The sequence below is a fragment of the Scomber scombrus genome, chromosome 23 (genome assembly GCF_963691925.1).
Source record: "Scomber scombrus chromosome 23, fScoSco1.1, whole genome shotgun sequence".
Taxonomy (NCBI): Eukaryota; Metazoa; Chordata; class Actinopteri; order Scombriformes; family Scombridae; genus Scomber; species Scomber scombrus.
Window position 1 is genome coordinate 3,679,467 of NC_084992.1, and position 25,400 is coordinate 3,704,866.

Here is a 25,400-nt window from a genome sequence, read left to right on the forward strand (position 1 = left end):
CCTTTATGGGGACCAAAAGCAAGACCCCTTTAGGTAAGTCATTGGTTTTAGGGTAAAGACTTGGTTGAAAGTTAAGGTTAATTTAGGGTTAATTTGGGGTTATATTAGGGTTAGGTTATTGTGGGGACCCCTCTCCTTTATGGGGACCAAAAGCAAGACCCCTTAACACAAGTCATTGATTTTAGGGTGAAGACTTGGTCTAAAGTTAAGGTTAATTTAGGGTTATATAAGGGTTATATTAGGGTTAAGTTATTGTGGGGACCCCTCTCCTTTATGGGGATCAAAAGCAAGACCCCTTTAGGTAAGTCATTGATTTTAGATTAAAGATTTGGTTTCAAGTTAAGGTTAATTTAGTGTTAATTTAGGGTTATATAAGGGTTAGGTTATAGTTGGGACCCCTCTTCTTTATGTGGACCAAAAGCAAGACCCCTTAACACAAGTCATTGATTTTAGGGTGAAGACTTGGTCTAAAGTTAAGGTTAATTTATGGTTATATGAGGGTTATATTAGGGTTCGGGTTAGATATTGACTATATACCACCATGTTATTATAATTATTCATAAGTATAATCTTCTCACCTTGGACAATCTCAGACTATATGATGCCTGCCTTGTTTTTAAAATCCTACACAGTCTTTTTTTTTAATTCAACCTAGAATTTGTAGCTTTTCTTTCAACGCCATTTCAGAAGTCATATTTATGAGACTTTTGACCAACAAGTCCTCCAAACTTAAACAACCAAAGATGTTGTCTGACCATGTGATTCCAGAAAGACCCATAGGAGCGTTTTCTAATCAGGTACTTTCATCAGCAGGACATAATTTGTGTATGTTTTCCAAAACTGTTACACATCATTGGTTAGGTTAAGGTAAAGTGATCACTTGAAATGTGTTGTGGGTTATCACTTCCTTAAAGTTAGGCAACCTTCGTCATCATGACAGCAGTAAACACTATGACAATTGTAGTTATGGTTTTTAAACTGGCGGCAAAGCGGCCTACTGCAGCAAAATACACTAAGTCCACTTTTTGCAAGTTAGGATCTAACCTTCCACCTAACCAGCCACCTCAGAATATTGAAATTAGTCACCTTATATAGACATCATCTGACCTGCACCACTTCTCTGGGTCATAATTATTACAGCGGCTAGATGGTGTCTGTCACTCAAATGTAACTATAAGTGGATTTTGTTGACTGACATTATGACCTATTTTGTTGTCTTTCTTGTGGGAAGATGGCTCCTTTTTACTTAAAATTACTCATCATTACCATATTGGCATATTTACCAGCATGTATAGTCTGAGAGTTAAATGACCAGTAGGTAAAAAGTTATGTCGAGGCACTTTTCATATACAGCAGGTCTAGACCGTACTCTTTAATTTAATTGACAGTGGATAAAGCAAGGTACCAGTGGTAGTAATACAGGTACAGTAGTAGTATTTTAAATTAAATGGTGGCCCTGGTAGTGATTGACACTGTATAATAAGCATAGCATTGGTATCAGTAGTTTAAGAAGTAGTAGTAATACTGTCAGTGATAGAAACAGTCCAAGTTGTGGTAGTATTAGGATAGAAATACAGTAATTAACAGTTATTTAAGAAATGTGTCACCTAGAGTAGAAACTACTGCAAATACAGTGGTAGCAGTTGTAGCCTTCCAGCAGTTACAGTAGCCTAGTGGTGGCAGAAGTACTAACAGTAATGGTAGTAGTAGTAGCAACTGCAGGCATTGAAGAAATAATAGTTTTAGTTTCAACTAATACACTGGTTATTGTAACTGTAGAATCAACAGTTGTTGTGGTATCAGTGGCAATAGATGTAGTAGTAGTAGTAGTACAGTAGTTATAGCAATAAAAGTGGTATTGTAGTTGTGGTTGTAATAGTAATAGTAGTAAAAGTGGCAGTTTCAGGGTAGTTAGAAGTAGTAAATGTGATAATAACAGTACTAGTAGTTGTAGTAGTATTAGCCGTGGTAGTAGCAGTTGTAGTAGTAGTAATGCCAGCAACAGCAGAGGTAGAAGTAATAATAGTTTTAGTATTGACTATCAGACTAGCAGGTGCAGTACAAGCAGTAATAGTGGGAGTTGTCCTTGTAGTAGAAGTAGTGATAGTTAAAATAGTAGAAAGTCAAGGTACTACAATAGGAAAGTTACAACAATAGTAATATTAGCAGCAATAGGGGCAGTACAGTTATTACAACCAGAAGTAGAAATACATTTATATTCATTAGTGATATTGGTAGAAGCAACAGTAAGGAATAAGTACAGGAGTAGTAGTAGTAAAGGCAGTAATACTAGTAGTAGCAGTAGTGGTAGAAGTACTGGAAATAGTAGTAGTAGAAGTTTAGGAAGTAGAAGTTATAGTAGTGGTAGATGTCGTAGATCTAATCATACTTGTAAATATTGGTGGTAGTAGTAGTAGTTTAAGAAGTAGGAGAAACAGTAGCAGTAACAGCAGAATAAAGTACTACAGATGGTTGTTTCTGTACTGTAGTAAGTGAAATACTGCTGGGGTGCAGTGTCTAGTCTTATCCTGCAGAGGGAGACAGAGACAGGTATCTGTGCTTCCTTAACATCACCAAACTGAGTGTAAACAGCACACACAGATATAAAGAAAAACACAGATAAAGATAAAGTGTCACATATTTCTATTTCCATTTATTGTTTTTGTATGTGGGAACAAAGATACGGTAAACACGGACAGATTAAGACTGTCAGAAGTAAAATAAAATTATATTCCTCATTGTAAACGATACATTCAAATCAATCTGGCTCAAATAAGCAGAAGAACGGCACTAAATTAGAGATAGAAGAGGAATGAAGTGGAGGACTGGATAAAGTTGATTTACATTTTTACATTTAAATAGACACAAAATCATCACAAACAAGATAATAAAAATACACAATGTAACAATTTCTTTTAGCAGATGCTTTCATGCAAAGCGACAAACATCTAAGAACACAAACAAGGATCTAGTCAGGACGGACTAATGTGAGTAGTATCAGGTGCGGGAGGGAGCATAGACCTAAATGAGGGAGTTCAGGTAGGCATGAGCTGTTTTAGTTGCTGTTTTATGGATATGAACAGAAGGGGGTACACGTGCTGTTTTGGGCTGGTTGAGGACCAGAAGCACCACCACGTTCTGGATCATCTGCAGAAGTTTGTAGGAGGTCAGTCTGCCAATAAGGAGATGGAGGTAAGGTCTGATCTTCCTGATGTTGTACAGGACGAATTGATGCGACTGAGCAATCAAGGCCACATGAACCATTAAGCTCAGTTGGTCGACGGCCATGACATCAATGTTTCGGGCAGACCTTGTGATCATGAGTTGGGTAGATTTGAGCTGGATATTGATCTGTTGTATAAAAGAACTGGCTGCAATGGAAATGATAAGAAGAACTGTGTATCGTAAGCATAGCCATGGTATGAGAACTGATGATTGCACCAAGTGAGGTGATGTATATTGAGAAGAGAAGGGGACCGAACACTGACCCTTGAGGAACCCTTGCGGACAGGTGGTTTGGACACTTCTCTCCCTCTAAAATACTCCAATTCTTTGAGAGAAATTTGGATTGTGATTTCACTTCATACCTCACCATATTCAAAAGGCAAGTCTAATGTATCTTAAATTCAACATTTTTGACATAAGGTATTGTGAGTACAAGAAAAAATCATGGAAGATATATCAGGTTATTTCCTTGATCCCGATGCTCTGTTTCAGTCTTGTTTCAAAAGGTTGTTGAGAAAAGTGCTGTAAATACAAAAATAGAGTTTAAAATTATGACCAGATGAATTGTATAAAATAACTTACACTAAATTACTTGTTAAGATGGATTTTTTTGTATATTTTATGTGTGGCTTACCTTCACCTTGTCATCATTTATCAGGGTCTCTGCAGCAGAAACACACACAATGAGACACACATTGACCCCCATACACAGATACATCAACAACTGTATGTATTGACTTGTTCTTACAAAGCCCTGTAGAAGCTCTTCTGGTTCATCATCTGCACTCTGAAGATGTTGATGGCTGTATCGGGATTTATCTGATCCTTGTGTCCCTCTAAAATAGTTTTGTACCTGTAACACACAAGAAACACAACCTGATTTGATGCATTTGGACAGCTGAAGCTTCATGTTTGAAGTTTCAAACCTGACTGTTGTTTAAAAACAGACTTTAAAAAATGCAAATCCATCCTTCAAGGTCCCCCCCCCCAATGTTAATTCGGACTGTACATAACAAACTATAGGTTTGAAAATGCCAATAGTAACTGGGAGAATTCGGCACAGGTGCTCCCAGGGATCAGGCTAAAATGAACCAATGAGGGAACTGACCTTTATGTATAAAATAAAAAGGAGTGCCGCTTTCAATGAATCATTCAGTTTGCTGTTATCTAACTATGGAATAATACCCTCCAATTAAAGTTTACCTGTGTGGAACTACATCAAACATCTATGTAAAATGTACCTTTGCATCCAATGGGACTCCACCATATTGTCGTCGCACCACTGCTTGTAGAAGGTGCTGGACTGTTCGACCTGATCTTTACTGCACCGGCCCTCCACCAGCAGGTTAAGGAAAGAGGCCCGGGCTGACAGAGCCACCAGCCAATAGACCGGCTCCTCCTTAACCATAGATTTGAAACACCTGAGTGTGTAGTTGAGCCATGGTGGGGTAAGTGAGGCAAGGGAGGTCTGGAGGAGGAGACAGTGAAGAGTTGATATTCTCATCTTTGACATTAAATTCCCTCTGATTTCTTCTGATCAGTGGGTCAATTTAATCTGACTTGGCTGCCATTCTGTAAATGCATCCAGTCTCACCTGGTTTCTGCTTGTGTAGTGTTTAAGTGTGTCCTGCAGTAGTGACCTCACGTCATCTGCTTCCTGGAGACTATTAATCGGGGCCTGTGGGAAGAAACAGGACACTTACATCACCACCAATCACACCAAATCACCTCAGATAGGGAAACAAAATCACATTTGCAGCACAGAGCAAACGTCAACTCACTCAAACCAGAGCCCAAACAATTTTGTGTGGTTAAACAGAGAAGAGGAACAAAGCAGAACAGCCACAAAAATGTTGAAGATTAAGAGAGGGGTGACTCAGTTTGTTCTCTGCCTACAGCTTTATACAATATCAGTTATTTAGGATTTTGCTTGTGATACACAGATCTGATGGTCTGGATCACCATCAGAGCTCTTGACCATAAACCACATGTGCATGTACAATACTTACAGTCTTAGTCACTGTCATTATAATAATAAAACTATAAAAAATAGAAAGAAAAAAGAGCAGTGGGTAAAAGCCACTATTCAGGCATTCCAACTCTCCAGGAAGTTCCGGTAGTGTCCCGCATAGTGATAGCAGCTCTCTGACGTTCCCCAAATGAGATACAATCTCCTGGAAACTGGAGCGAGCATGCAAGAGTGCGCGCTAGAGAGTGTCTGTGTACGCATGTGTGACTATCAATGCAGCGCGTGTGAGAGCAAAGTGTCCTGACAGCTCTGTGTTGTTGCTTATTAGACCAATCGCATTCTCTGGTGAACATGAGTGTGACTGAAATGACTTCTCACCTCCAGTACGTGGCTGATTCCACGCAGATAATGCGCGTCATGGTCGATGAATCTGTTGTAGCTGCTCTCCGTCAGGTTACGAGACCGCAGCTTCTCGATGAAAAAAGATGAATTGGCAATCGTAGTCGCCACTGGGTTGCTGGGGCCCCACACAACATCAAATAACCTGTACTCTGAGACAAGGCCTGAGAGAGAGAAACATACACTGTGTATTTAAAGTATTGCAGTAAAAGTACTGCAGTATTATGAGTGATGTAGTATGCAGTATTACAGTAAAAGTACTGCAGTATTATGAGCGATGTAGTATGCAGTATTACAGTAAAAGTACTGCAGTATTATGAGCGATGTAGTATGCAGTATTACAGTAAAAGTACTGCAGTATTATGAGCGATGTAGTATGCAGTATTACAGTAAAAGTACTGCAGTATTATGAGTGATGTGGTATGCAGTATTACAGTAAAAGTACTGCAGTATTATGAGTGATGTAGTATGCAGTATTACAGTAAAAGTACTGCAGTATTATGAGCGATGTAGTATGCAGTATTACAGTAAAAGTACTGCAGTATTATGAGTGATGTAGTAGCAGTATTACAGTAAAAGTACTGTAGTATTATGAGTGATGTAGTATGCAGTATTACAGTAAAAGTAGTGCAGTATTATGAGCGATGTAGTATGCAGTATTACAGTAAAAGTACTGCAGTATTATGAGTGATGTAGTATGCAGTATTACAGTAAAGTAGTGGTTTGGTCCTCTGACTGATATATTATTATATATGACATCATTAGATTATTAATAGTGAAGCATCAGTGTTAGAGCAGCATGTTACTGTTGTAGCTGCTGGAGGTGGAGCTAGTTTACACTACTTTATATACAGTTAGATAGTTTAGTCCAGTGGTTTCCAACCTAGGGGTGGGGCCCCTCCAAAGGGTCAGCAGATAAATCACCTCTCTGGGAGCACATAAGCTAACACAGGCAAATGTACATTGAATCACAAGGAGGAGGAAATATTTAAAAATATTCAAATCTTGTGTATTGTGTTGTGTGTATGAATTGTTTGCATAGCAGTGCTCCATGAGGTCCACATGGGGTTGAAAGTGAAGCATTGCTGCCCAAACAGGTGCCATCAAGGCAGACTTTGTCCCATCAGACACATTACTAAATTGAAACTTTTAAAATATATAAGATGTCTACAGTTGCATTTGGCTGAAGTATTCCTCAATTATAATAAACAAGCCAGATAGATTGAAGAAAATGTAGGAGATTGTATCTGATTTGTTTTCTTACCTGAATCGGACTGTGAGGTGGACGTCTCAGTCAGGGCCAACAGTACGAGAGGAACCAACACACGCAACATCCTCTACCTGTAACACACACATTCATGTTTCCATCACTTAAGAGGATATTACATTTCCTAAAGTCTCCCCTTAACCCTCCTGTTGTCCTCGAGTCACGGAAGGAAGGAAGGAAGGAAGGAAGGAAGGAAGGAAGGAAGAAAGGAAGGAAGGAAAGCAGGAAGGAAGGAAGGAAGGGAGGAAGGAAGGAAAGTAGGGAAGAAGGAAGGGGGGAAGGAAAGAAGGGATGAAGGAAGGGAGGAAAGGAAAGAAGGAAGGGAGGAAGGAAGGAAGGATGGAGGAAAGAAGGAAGGAGGGAAGGGAGGAGGGAGGGAGAAAGGAAAAGAGGAAGGGAGGAAAGAAGTACAGAGGAAAGAAGGAATGGAGGAAGGTAGGGGGAGGAAAGAAAGGAAGGAGGGAAATAAAGAAGGAGGGAGGGAGGAAAGAAGGAAGGACAGAAGGATGGGAGGAAAGGAAAGAAGGAAGGGAGGAAGGAAGGAAGGATGGAGGAAAGAAGGAATGAGGGAAGGGAGGAGGGAGGGAGAAAGGAAAAGAGGAAGGGAGGAAAGAAGTACAGAGGAAAGAAGGAATGGAGGAAGGTAGGGGGGAGGAAAGAAAGGAAGGAGGGAAGGAAAGAAGGAGGGAGGGAGGAAAGAAGGAAGGACAGAAGGATGGGAGGAAAGAGAGAGGAAGGAAAGAAAGAAGGAAAGAAGGAGGGAGGGAGGAAGGAAGGAAGGACAGACGGAAGGAAGGAAGGGAGGAAGGAAGGAAGGAAGGAAGGGAGGAAAGAAGGAACAGTCAAAACAGACGGGGTCAATTTGACCCGGGAGGACGACACAAAGGTTAACCTAACCTTTACCTTCTTGAGTAAAAGTAGCAATGCAACAATGTAAAAATACTTCATTACGAGTAAAAGACCCACATGAAAAATCATATTGTATAATAAGTATTGGCAGTGAGAAATTACAATCATTAATAATAACTTTATTTGTAGAGCATCTTTCATACAAGAAACGCACCAACTGCCTCACATGAAAAGGACATGTCAAATAAAACAATATGACATAAGATGAAAAATTACATTAATAGAAATACGATCATGCAATACATATAATGTGTGCTTTAGTGGTGGTAATCTGATACTTAACATGAAAACCTTGTGTACACAATTCATAAATTCATAAATCTCTGAAGCCATAAGCAAACAGAATCTAATTTTTTCCCAGCGGACACAAAGTACTCACCACCGGTCTTGAACCTCAGGAGGCTTTAATTATTTCAGTAAAAGTAGAGGCTTGGTCCCACTGACTCACTCACCTATATATTGTTAGATTACTATTGTTACATCTGCCCCTGGAGCATCGTCTACCACACCCTCTACCTCGCTATTCAGTGTCTCTAACCTGTTGCCACTCCCTGTATATGTGTGTGTAGCCTGCAGGAGTCTCAGAGTCCCAGCGGAGCCACACCAGCTGCACTTGATTTATATCTGTAATCTAACCTCTAGAAATGCTCCACCCTGCCACATCATAGACTCTGCTACTGCAAAACTACAGTATTTACATTTTGTTGTCTAACCCTAACTCTAACCCTAACCCTTGTTGCCATGGTGCTCATCTCATCAACCCTAACTCTAACCCTGCCCCATTCCTTCCCCTTTGTTTGCTAAGCCCTTTAACCTTTATACCTGCTTCTTCAGCACCTAAAATAATCCTAAAGAATTTATAATGTATACAGCTGTAGGCAGAATTGCGTCATTCCTGTCTCTTAAGCTTCAACATGTCTTGTGGCTGTCCTGTCTTGTTCCTCTTCTCTGTATAACCACATACATATTATTATATATAAGCTCTGGTTTGAGGTACTTGATGTTTTGCTCTGTGCTGCAAATTGTGATTTTCATCTTTAACAATTTTAAAAGCTTGTTATATTATCCATTGAGTCAAATCTACATCGGAAAAGTAACTAAAGCTGTCAAATAAATGTAGTGGAGTAGAAAGTACAATATTTCCCTCTCAGATGTAGAAAGTAGCATCACATGGAAATACTACAGTAAAGTACTAGTACCTCTAACTGTACTACAGTGAAGAACAAGTACCTCAGACTGTACTACAGTAAAGTACAAGTACCTCAAACTGTACTACAGTAAAGTATAAGTACCTCAAACTGTACTACAGTAAAGTACAAGTACCTCAAACTGTACTACAGTGAAGTACAAGTACCTCTAACTGTACTACAGTAAAGTACAAGGACATCAAACTGTACTACAGTGAAGTACAAGTACCTCTAACTGTACTACAGTGAAGTACAAGTACCTCTAACTGTACTACAGTGAAGTACAAGTACCTCTAACTGTACTACAGTAAAGTACAAGTACCTCAAACTGTACTACAGTAAAGTATAAGTACCTCAAACTGTACTACAGTAAAGTACAAGTACCTCAAACTGTACTACAGTAAAGTACAAGGACATCAAACTGTACTACAGTGAAGTACAAGTACCTCTAACTGTACTACAGTGAAGTACAAGTACCTCTAACTGTACTACAGTAAAGTACAAGTACCTCAAACTGTACTACAGTAAAGTATAAGTACCTCAAACTGTACTACAGTAAAGTACAATATTTCCCTCTGAGATGTAGAAAGTAGCCTCACATGGAAATACTACAGTAAAGTAAAAGTACCTCAAAATTATAATTAAATACAATACTTAGTTATATTCCACCCGTGACTTTAACTTTAACCTTAAACTAAGTCTTCACCCTAATTGTTAATGATTTAAGTGATAGGGAGGCAAGTCCCCACATGGAGTGAATAAAGAATAAAGATCCCTTAAACCTTAAACAATGTTATAAAGTATGCAAATAAATACACATAAATGATGATCCAGGAACACGTACAAGCGAGTAAAAGAGAGAATATAGATTAAAAAATGACAGCTCATAAGCGAGAGAGGGTTAACGACAAAAAAAGTCAAGTGTTGATACACAGAAATACTGCAGAACAGAGCAGAATAAACAGGTAGAAAAGGTAGAAAAGGTATCATTATGTACTATTTTCCTCACTCTTTACTTTCCACCTTGCTACAGAAAGGCTGCACTCAACACTGGTACTCTATTTAATGTAACAGTATATTTTGCAGCCCTTTTCAAGATGCCTTTATATTTTTATTCATGACACAGCTGAACATTATCCTGCACAACAAACAGATATCTGACACTGAGGTTAAAGAGTGCCAATCGGACATTATCACAGAAAATACAAATACGATGTTAAAGGAGATTAAATTGAACTAAATGTAAGTTTTAAGGAGACGAACCCACCTGTCTGCTCTGTCTGCACCAACTACCAACCTAAAGATGGACTTTGTACTGCGGAAGTATCCACAATAGTTTAATATGCTCGTTAAAAAAGAACCTATAAAAATGTAGTTACTGATATACTAGTGAGTAAATTACGAGGTTTCGGCTACTGAAGCAACACCTCCAATCGTCGTGACCATCTATGCAAATGTTCTGTTGATAAAGAACAAAGACATTGCAGTGTTTGGATGTGCAAGAGCAAGTTCTGCATGTTGGTACTTCATTTAATGTGCCTTTTTATTTTGTGTGTGTGTATTTTTGTCTCTTTAGATGACGGAAATTAAATAAGAACTTTTGAAATGTGGACTCCATATCTCCGTATCTTGCTAATAACGTCGTAATTGCAACTATGTCATCTGAGCTTTTTAGGGTTTTACTTTTTATTCCTATGCATTGCACTACTGAGTCATATCTTACATCTATGACTGTAACTGTGTTTCCATGCCGACTATCCAGACCAATGTTGAGCTGAGCTTTTTTTAACCCTATAAAGCCTGAACCATCAAATAACTGCCAAAGTTTATTGGACCTTCTGACAAGTAATTAAAACAAATTAATTAAATAACACTTTGCATCTATGAGTATTGTTAGTATTTTTTGCAATTTATTTTTCATAGCATGATTTTTTTAAACACATGAAAACATATTGAATACAGCTTTTTTAAGGTCCTGCATAAAGCTGATAACACCTTTCAACCTTTGTTATGCATGATAATAATATATAATGCATGAAATGAAATAAAATGAAAATTGACAGATTTACAGATAAATGACTTCTATACCTGCTGAATCTAATTTGACACATTTTCAACATGAATTTACCATAAAATAAGCTACAACATATGTAGTAATTCAACATTGCATTGGTTCATCTTTGTACTACATGTATCTGATTGTTTATACATCAGGTTTTCAGGATGAAATATGATCACACTGAAGATTTAAAGGTCTCTAAAACTCATGTATCCAATATGATACACTTGGCTATACAGGGTTAAATTATGTTTATTGTGTTTATAAGAACAAAGAAAACTCAATAAACATACTTGAGAAGAGAAACTTCTATGTATCCCTTTTCAAGATGCCTTATTAGAATTTTACGTAGTTTTTACAAACAATTTCCCCTCGAACCTTTGCTGTCTTGACCATATTTTAGAGTTGTGGTTGTTATTCACTGAGGTTGAAAAGTGCTGATACATCACAAATAAAAACATTCAATATTCCAAAATACAAATAAGATGTTTCAGGAGACTTTGACACTAAATTTGATCCAAAACTAAATGTAAATATAAAGAATATAGAGAAGAGAAAACAAACCTGTCTGCTCTGTTTGCTTTGACCACCAACCTGAAGATGAACCTTGTACTTGTACTTCCACAAGAGTTCACATATTCTCGTAAAAAAAAAAAAAAAAAAATGTTTTATTTGTCAGTGCAAAGGGGAGGAGAAGGAGAAGGAACTGGATATGAGTCTGGATAAGAAACATATTTAACCCTCCTGTTGTCCTCGAGTCAAGGAATGAAGGGAGGAAAGAAGGAAGGAACAGTCAAAACAGACGGGGTCAATTTGACCCGGGAGGACGACACAAAGGTTAACCGCCTTGAGGCAACAGCAGCTGTTTGAGTAGTGTTTAATGTCACATCTACGGAGCTTAGTCACATATTATAGATTGAGCATCCAGTGACTCCTGTTTGATCTCATTGTTTGAGCCGGTTTGAGACGTTTAACAATAAAAACGTGGCTTTAATAGTCAATAGTTATTATAGTCAATAAGAACAATACAAACATCACCATCCATAGTCTTTCAATCTTCACATTTTTTGTAAAGAAACGTCAAGAGTTAAGAGTCTTTAGTCAAGATGTTATAACACCATCTGCCCTTAAACATTAAATTATTACAAAGATAAAGTGTTGGTGTAATCCAACATGTTAAAAAAGTCATTTACACTCTAAGCATCCAAATCTGTTTGTATTTCTTCTCCACATGCCCGAGTAGTGTGTGTTGATTTATTAGTTATTTCTAGTTGGTTTCCTGGAATTCTGGAACTGTTGTCATAGCAACAAGTTCTAAACCCAAACCGGCTCATGAGCATTAGTTATTTCTAGTTGGTTTCCTGGAATTCTGGAACTGTTGTCATAGCAACAAGTTCTAAACCCAAACCGGCTCATGAGCATTAGTTATTTCTAGTTGGTTTCCTGGAATTCTGGAACTGTTGTCATAGCAACAAGTTCTAAACCCAAACCGGCTCATGAGCATTAGTTATTTCTAGTTGGTTTCCTGCTACGTGTTTTATCCCACATGAGGATGACCGAGTAAGAGACTGGACTTTTTTTCGGGTTCTTTCGAAACTTAAAATTGGCTTAAAATTAATCTGGAACTGTTGTCATAGCAACAAGTCCTAAACCCAAACTGGCTCATGAGCTCATTTTCAGATACAAATGTCTCGCTTGCTTATATGCCCAGTATAATGAATGTTGATATAATTATGGTTAAGTTAGGTAAGTTTTATTTTTCCGATCATTTACAAAATAAATTCACAATAATTTCGTGAACAGATTTTCATGCAAACAAAACAAAACAAACAAAACGAAGATAAGAGAAAAAGTGATAAGATATATAAACAAAACACTTAACCCTGTATCACCAAGTGTATCATATTGGATAAATAAAGAGTTTTAGAGACCTTTAAATCATCAGTGTGATCATATTTCATACAATCAGATACGTGTAGTACAAAGATGAACCAATGCAATGTTTAATTACTAAATATTTAGAAGCTTATTTTATGGTAAATTCCTGTTGAAAATGTGTTTTTATCAGATTATATTCAGCAGGTATAGAAGTCATTTATCTGTAAATCTGTCATTTCATGCATTACATATTATTATCATGCATAAACAAGTTTAAAAGGTGTTATGAGCTTCATGCAGGACCTTAAAAAAGTTGTATTCAATATGTTTTCATGTGTTTAAAAAAATCATGCTATGAAAAATGAATTGCAAAAAATTGTGTATCAAATATGATACAAAACAAAACCCATAGATGCAAAGTGTTATTTAATTAATCTTTTAAAAGGTCCAATAAACTTTAGTTTTTAGTTTTACTTAATTTTCTGGCAATTATTTGATGGTTCAGGTTTTATAGGGTTAATATATCATCATTCTTTCCTCATTCCTTTATGTTTCTCTTACAAATTATACTACTCTTTTATTCTCTTTTGTTTTCTTTGACCAAAAAAAAGGTGTAGACTGAAGCCTGAGCTTATTATGTCTTCCCTTTTTAAAACATGAATTCAGTTTCTTCAAACAAAACTTACATCAGTAGCAGAGACTTTTAAACATGATGAAGTAAAATAAATTAACATAATAATAAATATATATATAATTGACACAGTCGCCCCGTGTGTGTGTGTAATGATTACTTTCTCCTCTTGAGTAAACACCTTGCATAGCAGCCTCCAATATGTGTGTAAATGGGTGATTGTGGCTTGTAGTTTAAATCACGGGGAAGAAGTTAAGTTGAAGTAATGGTGTAATACCACATACGAGTCTTTAGTGAGATAGCTGAACGTCTATAAGTAAACTAACCTGCAATCTAACAGCAAACTCACTGGAAAACAATGTTTACACCTAACTTTGAGTTGTTTATTAGACGTTTGCTGGGTAAAAGTGAGGCAATTGGTTTTAAAACCTTTTTTTGGTGAACTGAGCTTGTTAGAATATGAGTTGGTTGGTATTGTGGGAACAGGAACAGGAACATTTTGTTCTGCTTGCAGACATGTGACAGACAGTCTTAATAAAAAAAAAAGGCTGAAACTTAATTCTATGTAAACCAACCTGCTACAGTATGTAAATGCAGTTAATATAATATATATATAAATACATCAGCAACCATATCATGATGTTTTCTATCAACATCGTAGTACGCAATTTAAATACGGCATTCAATGTTCGAAAAGGAGAAGGAGGAAGTTAAGTTAGTCCTACAGTACCCCTCCTTTTTATTTTTGCTTTAACAATAAACTTTCTATCAGCTGATGAAGCCACGATCAGAAAATGTAGTAAAAATAATAAAATTCAAAATACTCTACAAGTAAAAGTCCCATTTAAAATCCAAAATACTGTAAGGTGCATAAGAGTTAACAACAAATTGTACTTTAAGTATCAAGTAGGGGTCATTATCAGTTGGTGAGCAGCATTGTTACATATTTTATATATAAAGATAATTTAGTTCGGTGGTTCCCAACCTAGGGGTCGGGTCCCTCCAAAGGGTCAGCGGATACATCTGAAGGGTCGTGAATTGATTAATGGGAGAGGAAAGAAGAAACAACTAAAGTACACTATAAAAATATGTTTATATTTTATATTTTAAATATCTTATTAAAATGTATTTTAATCACAGTTTTTTCTTAACTGATGGTCATTTTTTTAATTGCCTTGACTTTTTTATAGTTATTTTTTACAGTGAAGCACTTTCTAACTTAAAAAGTTGCCATATAAATAATTAAAATAAACCATTAAACATGATTTACAGCGATTTTATAATGTGTTTGTCAATCATAAATCAACTTGTTATGCATCAGCTACAAATTAAACAACACAAACACTTTAATAAACACTTTAAAAAGTCTTTATATCTGCTCTGAGCTGCACTCTACTGTGTTATATAACCCGTCGGCCATGTTGCTTATACATGCTACATACAGTAAGGTTAAGTGTGACATACATTCATTTTTTTAAGGGTATCTAGTCTTTGCGCACTTACCTGAGTTCAGTCGTAGATATTCTTGTAAAGTCTCCTCCTCATCCACAACAGCTCCTTGTTAAGTGTTGAGTCTTACTGCTGATACGAGCTCTGAATGTCCGTATTTCTATCCTCAACGTGAGTTAAAACAGGTTCATCAAAGCTTGTTGCTCTTTACCTTACGGACACATGTAGGGGACGTCGTTCAGGTTTGACGACATATTTGTAATGGGTTTTTTTTGGCAGCAGCCATCAGAGCAGCCTGCAGCAGAGGCGGGGAGAAGGAGGGAGAGGGAGGGGAGTGGTGTAGGAGGGGTAAAAGAGAAAAGATCAACAGCAATGTATTGGGAGGGGGATCCTGGATGGAGGTGGCTACAGCTGGTGTACATCCTGTTAGTTTGTCTCTGTGTGTGTGTGTGTGTGTGTGTGTGTGTGTGTGTGTGTGTATGTGTGTGTGTGTGTGTGTGCGTCGGGGGTCTTAATCTCATAGAAATACCTCACCTAGAAAAGAAGCCTCTCTTTCCGCAGTGTAATGTGAAACTGCCGTCACACCACAAGCATATAAAATGTATGAGCTACATAACCGACTTCACTCCTCTTCTCATCTTCCCCATTCTCCATCTGTACGTATTCGTGTGTGTGTGTGTGTGTGTGTGTGTGTGTGTGTGTGTGTGTGTGTGTGTGTGTGTGTGAGTGTGAAAAGTGCCCCGAGATAAACTTCTGTTGTGATTTGGTGCTCTATAAATAAAACTGAATTGAGAAAAAAAAATTTAATTTAATTAATTAAATATAAATTAAAAACTTTAAAAATTAGAGTTGCTATTCTGATATATATATTTAAAAAAAATCAAATTTCATGATCAAGATAAAGAAATAAAATGTAACCATATTTTGACACATTTTGGCTTCCATACATAGAAACACGGTACCTCTTTCCATGAAATGATTGTGACAATGTGATTTATTCTTAATAGATAAAGTGTAAATATTCTCAAAATTGTATTGATCAATCTCATTGCACCTGATCAAAGGTGATTACTGATGTGTAAAAATAGAAAATAAAAAGAGGAATGTGTCTGAAAACTAAATTATTCCAACTTTATGGGCGACCGTGTTTATAACAAACTATTATTTTTCCTCTTTTAACATTAAAAACATTAAAAACATGTAATGTGCTCAGGGATACGACCTGCAGCTCTACATAATCTGGTTCTACCCCCGACCCCTGACCCCCCCCCCACCAGATCCTGCTGGACCCCAAAATCTCTCCAAACTTCAAGCTCATCTTCACTCATTTTAAACACTTTGGGACTCAAACAGTCGAGGAGCTTTTACACACCGAACAATCACAACAACTAGACTGGAAATTGAGAGGAAGTGACTATTTATATATTATTATAATATATATTTATAACCGAAGAAGAACCGCTGAGGTGCTGAACCATTTCTGGACCACAAGGTAAAGATGCTTATGTACATATTTAATCAAAACGTCTTCTCTCTCCTGTTCATTACTGCACTATTCATCCAATTATTGGTCATCTTTTTACATTTAGATAATATTTATTGAAAACCTTAAAAAGCAACTTTAGACTCACCTGTTTAATTGGCCTTTCTCTCACTTTAAATTGTTTTAGTGCTTCTTTCTCTTGTGTTTTTGCTTTTATACTTTTATAAAAATGTTATATTAGTATACAATGGCTGAAGGTATAAATGTTTCCTTTGTTAAAATGATTTATTGGGTCTAGTTTATTCATCATATTCTCTCACAAATCATTTGTTTTCTTTCCTTCTTCTTTTTTAAAAATGTGATCTTAAATTTGTACCTAATTTTTTATATTTTAGTGAATATTTGAATATTTTCAGTACGCACTTACTTAAGTGATTATATATTATTAAAGTCATTAGTCAGCACTTCTTATTGTTAATAAACTCCACGAAAAGACAAAAACCAACAATGAATTAATTTGTCTATCAAGCATTGTGTGTGTATCTAAAGGCGGACATTCATTCACTGATGACAGAGGCCATCACTAAGGGAGCCAACCTGCTCATCAGGGGAAACTATTCCAACACACGTTGGTGCAACCATCGGGGGATAGTTGTGGTTAAGTATTTTGCCTATCTGGTGTAATCACTCGGCAACCAGGTCCCTCCACCATAGTTTGTTTTGACTACTAGGCATATCAAAAAAATTATGTACTTGTGACTTGGTTTGTCCAGGGTTGGGGGTGAGAACGACAGACAAGCTGAGGCAGTTGGAAATCGCTTTGTTGGTTTTGGTCTTTTCATAGGATTGGTTGACAATAAGAAAACTAAGAGTATTGCCAGAGAAATGCAGTTCAGTTTGTTTGGAGAGAGTGTAAATGGGAAAAGATGGGAAAATATGGAAATGTGGGTAACCCAAAATGTCCTCAACCTTCATGCCAGCAGTCAGATTTTACTTTTGTTGGTAGAAATGTCATTGTTGAAAGCAGACCTGTGAATTATATCTGTTTGTATGTGTGTATAGATGAAGCTCTACCTCCATTATTTTGGGGTGGGTGTGGTCTTATTGTCTCTGGCTCCGTCCACCTCGTCGTTCTCCCGTGGAGCCAACCAAGCCTCCTGTCAGGAAATGATTCCCGGCCACATCCGTGCTCAACCCCAGGACCCGCAGCACAGCCACGTCACTCTGCGCACCTCCGCCTCTTCATACCTTCCGGGACAATTAGTCACAGGTAATAATTATCTATCATCATCATCATCATCACTATTTTCTTCTTTTTTTTAACATCTGTTTATTACATTGTGTTAGTTTTACAGAGAACAATACAGAACAAGAAGGCACATATAGGTAATTATAATAGCAATAATAATGATAATTAAACATAAAAATAAATACAATTAACTGTGAAAAAATAAAAATAAAAATAAAAATAAAAATAAAAATAAAAATAAAAATAAAAATAAAAATAAAAATAAAAATAAAAAATAAAAATAATACAATTAAATTAAAAAATAAATAGATTAAAAATTTAAATAATAATAATAATAATAATTTATTTAAAAAAAAATAATAATTATAATAAATCCTCAGATCCATCACTATTAAGTTACTTCTAATGAACAAAAACAGATGACAGGTAAATGAGGAGAAAGACAAACAGGGAATGATGTACAACAAAGCTCCCTTGGCTCCATAAACCCCCCTAACCCTAATTGTTAAGTATACAAACTCTATAACAACTACTTTAAAGCCTCCTCTTCTGTTTTTCTCCACTTGTATCTTTGCTGACAGTAACTGTTCGAAGCTCTCGGGATTTCATGGGCTTCCTGCTCCAGGCTCGCAGTGTGGAGGGTGCCAGGGAAGCTGGATTTGGGGCCGGGGTAGGGGGCAAGGGCAGAACTGGAATTGGACCCGGGGTAAGGTCTATGAGAAGGGGCCCAGGGCTGGTGGGTGGCTCCTGGACCCTCATTCCCCCTGGCACTCACACATTGCGCTGCTTCTCGGAGGGCGACACCATCACACACTCTGACAAACAGCTGAAGAGAAACCTTTCATTTGTGTGGAGGGCTCCTGATGTACCGATGGGAGACATACGGTTCTAGTAAGTATGGACTTTAAATTGCCACAATCTAGCAGTCAAATATTTATCAGAGACAATCGGTCTATTATTTCCATGTCTTTTTGCACAATTGCATTATTTTTTTATCAGAATATACTTCTTTGTCCTTCCAGCATCACAGTGGTGCAGTCCTACTTTGTGTACTGGGCAGGTATTGAATCTGCAGTGGTGCGTGACAGGAGTCGTAGTCCTTGGAGTGGGAGTAACATCACAGGGGTCGATGGAGGGAGTTCAATTTTTGCACTACAGGAGGATAAAGTCACTACTCTGCCAGGTATGAAACATGAGCAATGCTGAATGTCCAAGCAGAATATCATATAAACATTACAATTCAGGAAGATGATGGAAGATGTTGATGAATTACTTATCATTTGTGGTCATTTATAAGTTAAAAAAAATGCAACTCTAGGCCGAGGCCAAACACAAACTAGGCATCTATATCCACAGTTCATCCTAACTAATAGCATCTCTTCTCTCATCTTCCCTCCCAGCTCTCAGAATACATCGAGTATCATTCAAACAAACTGGCAACGAGATAGCCAGCCATCCTGCTACCCTACGACCCACCACAACAACAAATACTGGAACACGAAGCTACAAATCTCTGGAGACACTAATCGAAGTCATTCATTCAGTCTTGGAGATGAACAGCTCTACAACTTCAGCATCCCTTGCAGTTGACCACCTGACAAATCACACTGTCGATGAAAGGAACATCTCTGTTACTTTGGGATCTCTTCAAAATGCTACCGACAGCAGTGAGACTGAAATCTACGTAACTTCAGGATCTGTTTCAGTTGTGACTGAAGAGGCAGGCACTGACACAGGAAACCTTGTGACTCATACCGAGGACCCAAAGAGCTCTTATTTCTCATCTAGCCACCTTCCATTCACAGTCTCTTTCTCATCAGATGAGGCTAAAGAGGTAAAAGCTGCTTTCACTCTATTGGCAAACATCACAGTGCAAAACTCAAGCAGTCCTCCTTCCTTGCTTGAATTCCTTACTCGCCTCTCCCATCTGAAGGACAGTGAGATGAAAAGAAATGAAGCAAAGACTAACTTGCAGGATCTAAAACTGCCAACCAATATTGAAACAAGGGACATAACACCAAACCCCCAAACCAACACCACATCTATACCTTCAAGCAATCACAGCTTCCACAATGTAAAACCCTCAGTGCCAACATCCCAGAATCCAGCTACACCAATCCAGGACCAAACTAGTCTGGTAAGGTTCAAGACCCAAAGCAGCTCATTGCAGCCATGGATGACGAGTCTAACCACATCTCTAGTTAGTCTAAGCACATATGGCATAGGTAGCCAGTCTAGTCCACTGTCCCTAAATCCTCACATCAAGCCTTTATTCCAGCCCCAAACTGCTTCACCCAAGCCTTTTCTTCAGGTTCAAACTTCAACTTTCAAACCCCTTCACCAGTCCCAAACTGTTACATTTAAGACCTTTCTCTTCTCCCAGACATTGTCACCTAAGACAGTTTCCCAGCTCCCAACTTCATCACCAAACTCCATTCTCCCATCCGAACCTCCAACCTTTCGGTCCTTTCTCCAGTCACACATAACTTATTCTCTCACTCAGGCCCCACCTAACAAACTACCCAAAAACATCCTGAATATGACATCTCACTACCAGCCTGTGAGAGAAAATAGTCCATCAACACAAACCAATCAACCTCACCCTCAGCGACAAACACCTGCACCTCTGACCAGTACTCCACCTCAAACCCTCAGCATCTTTCACCAAGCCCTGCCACAAACTAGCTCAGCTCAAACTCTGGGCCAAGCTAGCTTTCTTCAAACAGACCGTTCCCATTCTGACATCCCACTTGTGGCTTCAAGTATTTCCCCCCAAGCATGGTCCCAGTCCCATCCCCAAACTGGTGCACCGCAGGCACATACCTTTGGGTGGAAGCAATCTCAACCCTCATTAACTCCTAAATTGTTGAATCTCCTGCTCTCTACATCAAGATTTGATACAACCATCACATCAGATGAAGGTATAGAGAGCAAAGATGCTCAGTCAATCTTTGCCTCCGTTCCCTCAGGCACTCTTGCTGCTTCTTCTCCCAAGTCTACCCGTCTGACCACCCCTCGCTCTTCATCCTCTTCTTCCACCCATACTTTGTCTTTCTCTTCCATTACTTCTACCACTCCACTTTATCCTTCTGGAGACTTAACCCTGGTGTCCATGCTCAAATTGCTCACCCGCTCCTCTTCTTCCTTCACGAGAAACCAACCAAAAACAGCTCGAGCCCTTTCTGCTCTTCCCTCTCCTTCCCCAATCTCCATTCCTCCTTATTCACCCCCTGACCATCCTTCCTTTGTTTCCCCTACACTATCCTCCTTTACAATACTTTCATCTAGGTCCTTCAACCATCCATCATCAGCCCCTTTCTTTTCCCCAGTCCCTATATCTACATCTTCCCCATCTCCTTTTGAATCTCCCCAATCCCAATCCACCACCTTTTCTTTGCCCTCTTCTTCTACCATCTTCCCAGCCATCTCCTCCTCATCCTCCCTCTCCTTTGCCTCATCAACCTCTTACATTTCTTCTACTACTTCTCCCCCTTCATCTCCAACTTCTTCCTCACCCACCTCAATGGGTTCCTCATCTTCTTTCATCTCATCCGCCACCTCTTCTTCTTCCATACCCTCCCAGTCTACCTCCCCTCACCCAGAACCCTCTCCTGCTCCTCGTCGGTCTCTCTACAATTCCCTCACATCCACCTTATTGCCTTTTCCTTCCCAGAAACCTGACTTGGATCAGAGGTTGCTAATCCAGAACCCCATTGCGTCACCCAACCCTGAGCCAATCCATAACCCACCAACACCAAGTACAGTAGTTCACCCAAACCCTATACCCCATCCAAACCTTGACCCAAACTTTATACTGAATGCTGAACATGAGTTTAATCCAAAACCTCCCAAAACTGATATCAAATCCAAACGTCCCAATCCCTCTGGAACTCCAGACAAGGAAGGGAAGTATCCAGATATTATCCCTAGATACAGTGCCTGGGAGGTGGGTATGCTGTTGGGCTGCTCAGCTGGCCTGGGCATGGTGATGGTGGTGGGGATAAGGTACATGTACCGCCAGACCTGTGGCAAACGGACAGGGGTGACACTGAACGATAGGGAGAGTGAGTACGGAAGAGGAGAGAGAGGGTTGATCCATGTCCAGGAGTGTGGAGACCTGGTCAGAGTGCGGAGAATCAGAGAGAACAGTTTCGTGCTTCTGGCAGAGTATGATATAGTGGCATCACCTGGAGACTGAAATATGGGCTTCATATGAGATTTAAGTTTGAGATACTGAACCTAAAATATTCCCTGAGGTCAGAGCTGTCAAATTAGAAAATGCAAGACATTAGAAAAACAAGTTGATATTAACCGTAGCAATTACTAACTGTTTAACACATAAATACACAAAGTAACCTCGGTTATTGGTAGCTGGTTAGTCTAGCATGCCTTTCCAATTATCTTCTAAGCCAAGGCCAAGCTATTTTACATTATTCTAAAATCATGAACACAATGGTCATGATTAAATTAAACAAGGTTGTTTTCATATATTTTGGTAACATTGATGCTTGATGGTCGCTGATTGATACAAGACTCAAGATTGACAACTCGAGTCTAGATTGCCTTTGAAAAAAGTACCTTGAGAACAATTTGACAAATTTCCCTAATATCACTGTGTATACTCATGATCCCCAGAGGATTAACCATTTTTTGTGACCACTTAGACTACTGTACTACCTTACTGCAGTTAAATCTACTGAGCACATTCATGCTCTCAGGAAGATAAACCTTTTATAATTTATACCCCATGAGTTTTTGACATATGCCACCCTTGGGCCAAAATTTAAACTATGGGACAAAATGTTATGCTTTTAGCCCTACCACCAAAAATATCAAAACAAGCAGCATGATATTTGTTCCAGCCACTCTTGAAGTGTAATAATCAGCGGACCCTGCAGGGACCATTGGCAGCTTTTAAGGGTTTTAATCTTTTCATGTATGACCACAGTTTTCCTTTCTGAAATTTACCAAATGGTGCTCATGAAAATGTTCTTGGCTAACTATATTTTCCTCTAGGGATTTCTGCCTCCGAAATGTTTAGACAACTAACACAACAATCTGCCTCTTGATGGAAAGTAGGACAAGGGACAGGCAAAGCTAGGATGACAAACACCATTTCATTTGGTGGGCTTTTTGCATGTTTTTGCATAACAAATATAGGTGGAAAATGCATAAATATACATACAGAATAGCGAAACAAGGGCTGTGAGTCCAGCTCTACGGTAGATTATTTTCACAATATGCAGTTTAAATATATATAAATAGAAATATACAGTACATGCTTTACCTCAGAGGCACCATAGAAACATTAAATATTGTCTGTTCAAATGCAGGTTTGTTCATAAAGATTGTATCAAGTGTATCTCCAACTGCTGTTACTAGTGTCTTTTCTTTGAACTACTTAAATTGTCATGTTAAGTCACATGGATGCACTTTTGAATAAAGTATATTTTAAGTATTATGCATTGTGTTATTCTTTATTTTAGCTCCCACCTGCACAAAGCTTCATGGATTGCAGTGCTGGTTTCTTAGTTGTTTCAAATCGTCTCAGTCTGGTTGCGTTTTAGAAGAGGCACAATGCCTCTAGGGTCTGTTGGCAGGACTGACACAGGCTTGTTTTATTATTGCTTCATCCAAATGAGGTGACTGAAGAGCCATCTGTCGAGAAAAAAAAAGTTGGGTCAGTGAAATTATTGAGCTGCCAATACTTCGTTTTTCATTTTATTCCTAAGTTTTTATATCCGAACTGGCCCTGAGGAAGAAAAGCCGTCTTAATGTGATAAAGAGGAGAGCTGATTATGATAAAGGCCTGTTAAAGACTACAAGACAAAGAATGAATTTAAACAAATCTCTTGTGGGTGCCTGAAATAATATAATGTAGGACATGCTGCAAAATGGCTATTAAATAATAATGAAACAAATAGCTATCATCATAATTTAAAAATGTACCATCCAATACACACATGTACTGTATAAACATATAATCTTTCCTTTAACCCTCCTGTTGTCCTCGAGTCAAGGAAGGAAGGGAGGAAAAAGGAAGGAAGGGAGGAAGGAAGAAGGACGGAAAGGAGGGAGGAAGGAAAGAAGGGAAGGAAGGAAGGAAAGGAGGGAGGAAGGAAGGGAAGAAAGGAAGGAGGAAGGAAGAAGGAGGGAGGAAGGAAGGGAAGAAAGGAAGGAAGGAAGGTAGGAGGGAGGGCGGGAGAAAGGAAAAGAGGAAGGGAGGAAGGAAGGAAATAAGGACAGAGCAAAGAAGGAAGGTAATGGGGAGGAAAGAAAGAGAGAAGGAGGGAAGGAGGAAGGACAGACGGAAGGAAGGAAGGAAGGCAAGAAGGAACAGTCAAAACAGACGGGGTCAATTTGACCCGGGAGGATGACACGAAGGTTAAAGAAAATACTGGGCTATTCTTCTTTTTTTGTATCATAGCTTACAGAAATGTTGGGAAAAAGCTAACCTTTCGTTCATTAATCCGTTCTTAAATAGAAAGAAACAAGCTGCTCCAGCTTCTGTAAAACCCTCCTGAGGGATTCTTTATATATGGCCTGTGGTGTGTGGAAACTGAGTGAAGTACAGTGAAGTATATTCACCTTAGTAGCAGGTTTAACCTTTGTGTCGTCCTCCCGGGTCAAATTGACCCCGTCTGTTTTGACTGTTCCTTCTTTCCTCCCTTCCTTCCGTCTGTCCTTCCTCCCTCCTTCTCTTTCCTCCCTTTCTCTTTCCTTCCTCCATCCCCTTTTCTTCCTTCCGTCCTTTCCTTCCTCCTTCCTTCTTTCCTCCCTCCCTCCTACCTTCCTTCTTTCCTCCGTCCTTCCTCCCTTCCTTCCATCCTTTCCTTCCTTCTTCCTTCCTCCCTCCTTTCCTTCCTTCTTCCTCCCTCCTTCCCTTCCTTCTTCCTCCCTTCCTTCCTTGACTCGAGGACAACAGGAGGTTTAAACACCCTGCCATTACCCTACTTACCTGCCCCAAAAGTTGCAGTAAAACACGACGAAATACAGTTTTCACAGTTCGCAGGTTTATTTTTTTCTATAAACAAGTAGAATAACAAACCCACACAAATCCTCTTCATTATCCATCTGAAAACATACTACTGGTAAGATAGTTTAACCAACAGAACAGACAGTTTCTGTTCTGCTTTGTCCAGTAAACAGAGCAGAACGACAAAGACCAGTGAAATGAGACTTGTGCTGTTGAGCCTTCAGCGGCTCCATCGTGTAGTAATCTGACAGTTTGTGATGTGTAAACGCTAAACGAGGCAGTACAGATGTGAAGCTACGCGTTGTGTCTGTAACATTTGCTGTCAAAACGTATGTAACAATCTGATATGGCAGGTTTACGTAACAAATTCAAAGTTGCCGATAAGAGGAAAGAACAAGAAAAAGAAATAACATCTGACTGTTATTCTTCGTGTATGTAACCTCGAGTTGGACAAAGCTTCCTGAAGCTGATCAATCAGAACAGAGTGGCCTCATCAGGAGGAGGCAGCGGCCTTAAAGAGACAGGAGCTAAAACGGCTTGTTTCAGACAGAGGCTGAACTGAGGCGCTGCAAGAAGGACCAGTAGAAGATAAATAAGGAAGTTTTTAACTGGAAATCATGCAGAGATTTTCCAGCAGAGCCCTAGAATATAAATATAGATCTGGAAATGATCATGATACGTCACCTTACAAGATTTTGGTCGGTGATCGATATGATAAT

General features: G+C 38.7%; 2 protein-coding genes across 3 annotated transcripts in view; both read right to left on the reverse strand.

Annotated features, from left to right (window-relative positions):
- The window catches only part of LOC134006179 (zinc finger protein 208-like), a 1,001,836-nt gene that overhangs the window by 732,837 nt on the left and 243,599 nt on the right, over nucleotides 1-25,400 (reverse strand). The gene's annotated exons all lie outside the window — the stretch shown is intronic.
- LOC134006210 (uncharacterized) lies at nucleotides 3,574-12,117 on the reverse strand. 2 transcript variants are annotated; one of them, XM_062445301.1, is made up of 8 exons: nucleotides 11,580-12,117; nucleotides 6,858-6,934; nucleotides 5,573-5,757; nucleotides 4,820-4,903; nucleotides 4,467-4,693; nucleotides 3,974-4,078; nucleotides 3,860-3,888; nucleotides 3,574-3,747 (listed from the first exon to the last, which is right to left on the reverse strand). In XM_062445301.1, exons 2-7 carry the CDS (start codon nucleotides 6,925-6,927, stop codon nucleotides 3,873-3,875), a joined length of 687 nt encoding a protein of 228 aa, XP_062301285.1. In that variant the 5' UTR covers nucleotides 6,928-6,934; nucleotides 11,580-12,117; the 3' UTR covers nucleotides 3,574-3,747; nucleotides 3,860-3,872. The 2 variants fall into 2 exon arrangements, with proteins under 2 accessions (XP_062301285.1, XP_062301286.1); XM_062445302.1 differs by lacking the exon at nucleotides 11,580-12,117 and adding an exon at nucleotides 10,224-10,236.